Here is an 8,736-nt window from a genome sequence, read left to right on the forward strand (position 1 = left end):
GAGATCTACCTTAATTTTCTCCTCAAATAATTAATCAGTTGTCCTGATTGATTATCAGTGGAGTTGGAATTTAGAATGTGTTTTGCCATAGAAAGTGTTGTAAATGATGGTTTGGTGAGGTTTAAATAAGACCATTTGTAATGCATTTGAATATTTAAATAAATTCATGAGCTCACCTGGAAAGGTCATCATCATTTATTACATCATTTCCATGGAAAAATGCTTTTATAGTTTCAGGTAACTAATTTACAGGTTACTTTTGGAAGCACAACCTCTTGTAAATTGGCAACTGCATTCTTGTATGGTGGTTCTACTTCATTAGAACCCTATAGAAGTGAAAATATTCCTTGTTTTTTTTTTTTTTTTTTTTTTTTTTTTTTTTTTTGGTCTGCTGTCACCTAACTGATGTGAAATCACTTTTGGTAACTTTTTACTTGCTGTGCTTTTCACAGAATGGACAGCAAATTATGGATGAACCTATGGGAGAGGAAGAGATTAATCCACAAACTGTAAGTAAAATATTGTGTGTTACAAGGGGTTCAGATAAATCAGATACCATTAAATTGAAGTATTCTTATTTTTAAACTGAACAAAGTAATGATTTATGGTATGAGAAATCTGTTGATGCTTAACCATTAATTTTACCAGAATAACATTTCTTTAAACTGTTTAGGACTAATTAAGACAAAAGTAAAATATCATACTTTATAGATATATTTAGCAATTTCCTCATCTGTTTTTTTTTTTTGTTCACCCCTTAATCTTCAGCATTTCTAAAACAGTACCTGGTACAGCATGACATTTATTAAATATTACTTGAATTAATGAGTTATTTCACTCACCCTCACGATAAGTGTCAGCAGCTCAGTTATAGTCATTTTTTTATTCTGTACATAAGACAGTTATCATTTATACTTGTAAAATATATACATTCTGCAACTTCCTCTGTTCACACAATATGTTAAACATCTTTATAGATCTACCTCTATTTTTAATAGAGTTTTCTCTTTTATGCATGTCCTATATTTAGTGTAATTTTTCCCCTATGTATTTTCGTTAACTTCTGTTTCAGTAGGATATAGTCTTTTAAAAGATGTGCTAGAATAAAGGATTATTGTTGTTGTTATGTGCCATATAGGAACATGTAAATAACAGTACACATTGCCAAATTGCCCTCTAAAAAAGTTGTAAAAATCTCAATATATGGAAGCGCCTATTCAACCTTACCCTAGCGAACACTGGATATTAAAAGAAATTATTTTTCATGTGAGCCACTCTAATGTTTTCTCCTTTAAATTCATAGTTTATTAGTTAGTCAACTAAAATAGCCATACGTTCTTGTACTTTGTATTTTTTGTGTGTGCTTTGGGGTTGTTTGTTGTCTCCTTACTGGTTTCTAAGATCTTGGTATATATTGCATGTATTAAATTCTATGTCCATTAGATATATTTTCTCCTTCTTAATTTTTTAAAAAATACGGGTTATGTTGTCTTCCATTGCATATGCACAGAAGTTTTAATTTTTTAAATGATCAGATCTTTCTTTTTACTCTGATTTCTGGGTTTTATGTTTTCATTACAAAGTTTCTTTCCTTGGAACAAAGTTGTAAATATATCCTCTTATATTTTGACCTAATGCTTTTATGAGTTTGTGTTTCTGTTTGGTTTCATTTACTTCTGTGATCCATTTGGAATTTTAGTACTTGGTATGAAATAGAAGGAGCTCTGGTAGTGGTGTGCTTAAGACATTTGGCTGCTAACAAAAAGGTTGGTGATTCTCACCCAGCAGCCACTCCGTGGGAGAAAGATGAAGGTAGTCTGCTATTGGAAACCCTATAGGGGTTGCTATGAGTCAGAATCCACTCTATGGCAGTGAGTTTGGTTTGGAGGTTTGGTATGAAGTAACGGAGCCAGGGTGGTACTGTGTTAAGAGTGCTCAGCTGTGAACCAAAAGGTCAGCAGTTTGAACTCAACAGCCACTTTGCAGAGAAAGATGAGGTAGCTGTGTTTGTGGAAAGATTTACAGCCTTAGAAACTCTGGGAAGCTATTACTCCCTCCTCCTGTAGGATTGCTGTGAGTCGTGATACCTGCGGGTTTGGTTTTTGATTGGTATGAGGTTAGAAATCTTCTCCCCTCTCAAAAAGATAGCCTGTTCTCCTAATTTATTTACTTTTATTGTGGTAAAACATATGCACCAAGACATTCACCAACATAACAACTTCCATATTTACAGCTCAGGGATGTTGATGATATTTTTTGTGTGTGGCACCGTTATTGTTATTATCCTTTTCCAAAATATATTCGACCACCATTAGCATAAATTCACTGCCCCACAAACAAAAGCTTACCCTTTTCCCCCTCCCTCTTACCCCTGTTGTTGTTGTTATGTGCCGTCGAGTCGGACCCGACTCATAGCAACCCCTCCTTGGGTTTCTCAGGCAGTATCACTATGGAAGTAGATTGCCCCATCTTCCTTCTGAGGAGTGGCTGGTGGGTTTGAACCACCAGCCTTCTGGTTAGCAGTCAAGTGCTTACCCCTAGTAACCACTAATAATCTTTGGGGTGTGTGTGTGTTTGTGTGTGTGTGTATAAATTTTCAACCTATCTAGGAATTCCCCCCCCCAACCTATCATCCCTGATAATCAACAAAGAAAGTTCTTTTCCATATATAAACCTTTCCTAAATTCTTCACGTTAATGAGGTGTTTTGCAGACTCTACATTATCCTTTAGTGTCGCATAGTATTCCATTGTGAGTATGTACCAGTTTATTTATCCATTCCTCCATTGATGGGCACTTAAGTTGTTTCCATCTCTTTGCTATTGTGAATAGTGCTGTGATGAACATGGGTGTGCGTATATCTATTCATGTCCAGCCTTTTCCTTCTTTAGGATATATACCTAGTAACCACCATACTGCTTTCCACAGTGGTGATATCATTTTACAGTCCCACCAGCAGTATATGAGAGTCCTGATCTCTCCACATCCTCACCAGCGTTTATTTCCAGTCTTGTTGAACTTTGCTATTAATGATGGCTAACTCTCATTTATTAAATAAGTAAAATCCAGTCTTTTCCTGGTTAGTTTTTTTTTTGTATCGCATGTGAAATTGCCATAAACCACCAAATGATCTGACTTCCCATACTGTTTTAATGACTATAGCTGTATTATATGTATTATATGCAATTTATAGATAGATAGATAGCTGTATTATATGTATTATATTATATGTGACAAGGCAAGTCCGCCCACCTACCAGATTTTTACTTTACAAAATTCTCTTGAGTACTCTTAAACATTTAATATTCAAGATGAAATTGACAATGAGTTTGTCAAATAATCCTTAAAAAAAATTGGAATTTTTATTATACTGCAGTAAATTTATAGGTTAACATAAAGAGAATTGTTTTCAATAATAGTCTTTACATCCAGAAACATTCATTTATTCTGATACTTTACTCTTTTATATCCTTTCTCAAAATTTTATGATTTCTTGAGTATAGCTCTACATTTCTTAGTAAGATAATTCATGGATATTTAATAGTTTCTGTTGTATAGGAAGTGAGATTTTTTGGGGGGTATGTTTTCTACCTGGTTATCGCTAGTATATAAAAAGCATTGTTTTTATATGCTTTTTAACATCTTGACAATGTTAACTTGGCAAATACTAATCAAATTGTCACGTACGTTACGTCAGTTACGGAAGAGTGAGATCATTGTACTCTTGTGCTTAAAACCCTTTGATAGCTCTGTAGTTTCTTTAAATAAAGTTCAAACTCTTTAACATGGCCTAGAAGGCCTTTTCCTACTCCTCCACATCATTTGTGGCAACATACCTCTACCCTCTACTGAAAGTCCTGTTACTCAAATTCATCATGTTCTTTTGCTGCTGGGTTTCACAGGTGATATTCCCTCTCCAGAGTTCTTTTCCCTTACCCACTCCCTCCAGTTAAATCTTTGCTATCCTTCAGATCCAGGCTTAGATATAATTTCAAATGAGAAGTCTTCCAACACAATATCCACCTCCACCTGTGGTTAAATACTTTTCTTTTGTGCTGTGCCTGTGCTGACCCCAAAATGATGATACCACACACATATTCCATTGCTTATTTACTTGTCTGTATTCCCTACTGAACTGTGAGCTGCATGAAAGCCGTGACTTTGACAAACTTATTCCTTGTTTTCTGTCCAACACCTAGTACCCAGTTGGTGTACAATAATTATCTGTTGAATGAATGCATGAATTATATTTTTGGCTTAGCACAGGCACCCCAGCTTGGGCCCCACTATCCAAGGATACCTTCAGATTTCGTCTAGATTCTTGCTCCCCTGAAACATTTGAGGCATTTTACTTTGTTAATCTGTAGTATATATTTACATATAAGCAAATAGAAAAATAATCAGGAAGTGTTAATATTGATTTTCCTACCATCAGCTGCCATTTATCTTTGTGTTAACAATTCCCTTGCAGTGAAAACCTCAATTTCTGCTTCTAATCTAAAAGCATTTTCCATTGTGTGATGTTCTATGACTTGTACTTTACTCAGACTATTCACAGTATTTGTGACATTTACATCTGGGAGTAACCGGCATTCTAGAAATTGGTTGGAAAGATGTAGGACTGAGATATTAACCAATAATTGGGGAGGTTGTTGAGCAGATCATCCCAGATGATATGAATTAGTTTTAGATCTCAGTTAAAAGCCTAATATTTAATATTTTTGTACTGTCAAAACATTGATTTTTTTTTAATTTAAATGATATGTTTTTGATACAGTTTTTTATAAGGCAGTTTCCTTTTGTCAGTTATTAATAATTTAAATACAGTAAGTCCCCAGTTCACTCTTACTTGACCTTTAATGGTATGCCCTTGTTTTGCCCCATTCTGAAATAATTGAAACAACCCCAACCCATACTTGCAACAAATTTTTCATCACAATCACCTTATCTCACTACATATACACCTTTTAAATATATATTAAAAAGGCCTCTTTTTGCACTTTAAGGCTAAACAAGAACTATATGGACCTTTCCCAATTTACCTACAGATTCAACTTTTAAAGACACATTTAAGAACTAATCTCATCTGTAACCTGAGAACTGCCTGTAGTAACAACATACGTTTATCATCTCACAGTTTCTGTGGGTCAGGAATTTGGGACACAGCTTAGCTGGATCCTTTGCTTCAAAATCTCTGACGGGCTACAATAAAAATGGCAGCCAGGAGGGCTAGGGTCTCATCTGAAATTTGACTGGAGAAGCCTCTGCCTTAAAGCTTACATGATTGTTGACAGGATTTAGCTCCTTCTCATGTGGACATCACCCACGTGGACCTCACCATATGACAGTTTACTTTATCAAAGCCAGTTGGAAGAGCGTAAATTGAGTCTGCTAACAAGATGGAAGTTACAGTCTGACGCAACACAATCATCTTACCACCATTGCTGTATTTTTTTTGGTTAGAATCAAGTCATGTATCCCACTCACAGTCCCAGGGAGGAAATTACCCAAAGGTAAGAATATCAGAATACCAGTGTTCATTTCTGCTTTTGAAAGAACCCCCAATTTTAGGTAGGAACCTGGCTGCCCAGCTGAAGACCACCCCTGACAGTGAGTGTATGGGAAAGTTCTTGCCTGAGATGTGAGTGGAAGTGTTACATGCAACATCTAGGTCTGACCCAGAAACATCTGGATATACATCCCCTCGCCCTTATCCATGGGCTAGAATGCAGAATATGATGATAAGCCAGTTTTGATCACAATAAGACGTAGAGAAGATGGAGAGTAACCATCAACCAAGTTATTTTTAGAAGAAACTTGGGTTCCTAATGCTCTAGAAACACCTTTATATCCTAAACTACTTTTACCTGTGGACTTGTTTATGAGAGAAAAATACAGGCATTTATCTTCTTTTAGCTATTGTATTTTGGAGTTTTAATCTACAGGTTCATCTAGTCATTCATAAGAACACAAACTCTAGAGCTTCCAGTTCACTTCTTAGTACTTCACTCTTAAATAATGATTGAAATTGCTCCATATCATCAGATGTTTGAGGATAGCTTCCAACATGAAAGAGTGAGATGAAAACAAACAGGAGGAACATCTTGGTGGAATAGACAATACAGGGAATAGGAAAAAGTTAAATTAATACCCTTAGACTCAACTGATTCTCTAAAATAACAAAATACCAGAGATAAAAGAAGATCTTAAAAATTTTCAAAATATTTTAAATATATATGTGTGTGTGTGTGTGTGTGTGTGTATAAAAGATTAGGTATAATAAGGACATTACACTTCTCAGCATTGGAAGTTAGAAGGCAAGTAGCATTGCCTTTTATATACTTAGTGAAATGATTTTCAACCAAGATAATTTTAGACTTACCCTTTTTCAGAAAATTGCTGGAAAGTGAGATCTGCCCATACCAGAGGGTTGTTAAGTGAGAAGACATGGGATTCAGGTAACAAAGGACCCAACACTACAAGCATGATAAGAAAATTTCTTACTAATGTAATGGCTAAAGGAAGCTCCAGGAGACTATATTGTTCATATATGACATACCCATGTAAATAACACATAAGCATATTACACAACATGCATAGGAAATTAGTGTAGTGGTGGGTTATGCCCTAGTGGGTTGCGTAGTTTGCCAGGAAAAAAAAAAAAAAAAACATAACAACCATATAATGGGCACATTATTTGTGTAAAATAATGTAGTTCCTTCAGTAGGAAGAATTTAAATAAACAATAATAAATGTTTAGTGCAGTCAATCCAGAGGAAGCAGATAGTTCCATGAAGGTTGTGTTCAGGGCAAGGAAATTAAAAGAGAGAAGTTATCCAGTAGGTTTGAGTACTAAAAATTCACTGGAGAGGCTGTTGCAAGATGGGAAGAATGTAAGGTTAAGTACAAAAAAAGGCAAATTTTAAAAACAACGACAAAAAAAATGCCCTTCACCTGCAATCAACCTTCCATCCTAGAGCCACTTCTCTTCCATATTTCTGGAATTTTAATGTTGTTATCCTTTCTACTCCCTTTCTGAAGGCTCAATTGTTTCCTATTTTTACTCATCCGAAGTAAAAAAAATTTATTTTCTCCGTGTCACATAAATTTATGTAGTGAAATTTATCCATATAAAAATAGCACTGGTAGTCATCACCTTTTCTCCATCTCCCTCAGGAATGTTTGCTTACTAATCAGTATTTATATTCCCAGGTTCCAGAACGTTCCATCCTTTCTCACCTGTCCAAAGGACTCCATGCTCTGCATGATTCCTATGGAAGAGATAGGGAGTCTTGACTTTTGAGGTCTCCTTAGTCATTCAAGAATCTTTAAAGCAGTTTTCTGTTAAGTGAGGATTATTTTCTTAACCAAAAGGTGACATACTTAACTACCTAGCACAAAGTGAGAGCCCAATAAAATGTTAACTTTTCTGTCCGCTTCCTTCCAGTGACTGATCCAGCTTACCCAGACTATTTATTGGGATAAAGTTTTCTCATTAGGAAGTAGGGTTGTATTCAGTAATTTAGCAGCTGACAAAGGGCCTGGCTTCAGGGAATATTATGAAATGAGTTAACGTTCCCTTAACTTGGTCCTTTGACCCTTCTATTATTCCTTTTATCATTTATTTCTAAGGACCATGCATCCATACATTGTTCCTAACATCAACTTTGTAAATATTGTATTACTGTAATCATATAAAGGAGCTCTGGTAGCATAGTGCCTAAGGCACTTGACTGCTAACCAGAAGGCTGGTGGTTCAAACCCACCACCCACTCCTCAGAAGGAATGTTGGGCTTCCATAGTGATACTGTCTTGGCAACCCAAGAAGGGGTTGCTATGAGTTGGGGCCGACTTGAAGGCACATAACAACAACAACAACAACAACATAATCTTATAAACATTATACATATCAACTCAGTCTTTGTAGTTGTAGTTCTTTTATCAGTCATGTGTATGATTGTTGAGAACAAGAGAAAGCTCATTAGTAGTCAGAAGAAAAATGGCTTAAAAATATGTGCTCAAGATACAGACATTGTAGATGATCTTAAATGCCAGGTTAAGGAGTTAGCAATTCCATAAAGGCGTAGACAGGAATACACTGGCAATACTTTGTTCTTTTCAAATACCCTGAAGTCATGACAGGCCTGTAGCGGTAGTTTTTTCCAACTTCCATGTATAAGATTATTCCATTTACCTCTCATACAGTTACCATAAGACCTTCATAATACCTGAGGAATTTCACCTGTTCCTGATTTCCTGCTGAGTTTTAGCTTCCATTTCCTTGATGGTTTCTCAAGTTACCTTAAAGCTTGCATTTGAATATCCAAAGTGATACTCATGACCAGGAGTCCGGCACACACTTGCACACCTCTTGCATCAGGGATCAAACACAAGCTACAAAAAGAGGCACCCTCGTAGAATATATTAACAGACATTGAAAAACTCAGCACAGGAAGGTACAATAGAGTGCTCATTGACTGTGCTCATCTGCTTCTGGTGCATAAATAACACTCATTTGAATTATTGTTCTAGCTTTCATTGATTGAGAGGGTATTTTAGCTCTCAGAGTACAGGAAAACAATAAATCAATAAGTGTCGTTGAAAATCCACAATACAGTCTGTGAAATAGGACGTTATGTGATTTGGACATTGTGTGAACACCACATTAAAACCTTATGGGATCTTGCTCCAGCACTAGTAGCAAAGTTCAACAAGACAGAAAATAACAAATGCTGGC

At 35.8% G+C, this 8,736-nt stretch overlaps 1 protein-coding gene across 1 annotated transcript in view; it reads left to right on the plus strand.

Moving 5' to 3' along the window:
• Positions 1 to 8,736, plus strand: part of RPS6KA3 (ribosomal protein S6 kinase A3) — a 131,143-nt gene that overhangs the window by 27,823 nt on the left and 94,584 nt on the right. The window contains exon 5 of the mRNA XM_042782663.1: positions 453 to 509. Within this exon, the coding sequence (XP_042638597.1) occupies positions 453 to 509 (57 nt within the window). The remainder of the gene's footprint in view (positions 1 to 452; positions 510 to 8,736) is intronic.

This window comes from Orycteropus afer, unplaced genomic scaffold (genome assembly GCF_000298275.1).
Source record: "Orycteropus afer afer isolate SDZICR_OR568_19922 unplaced genomic scaffold, OryAfe1.0 scaffold00404, whole genome shotgun sequence".
Taxonomy (NCBI): domain Eukaryota; kingdom Metazoa; phylum Chordata; class Mammalia; order Tubulidentata; family Orycteropodidae; genus Orycteropus; species Orycteropus afer.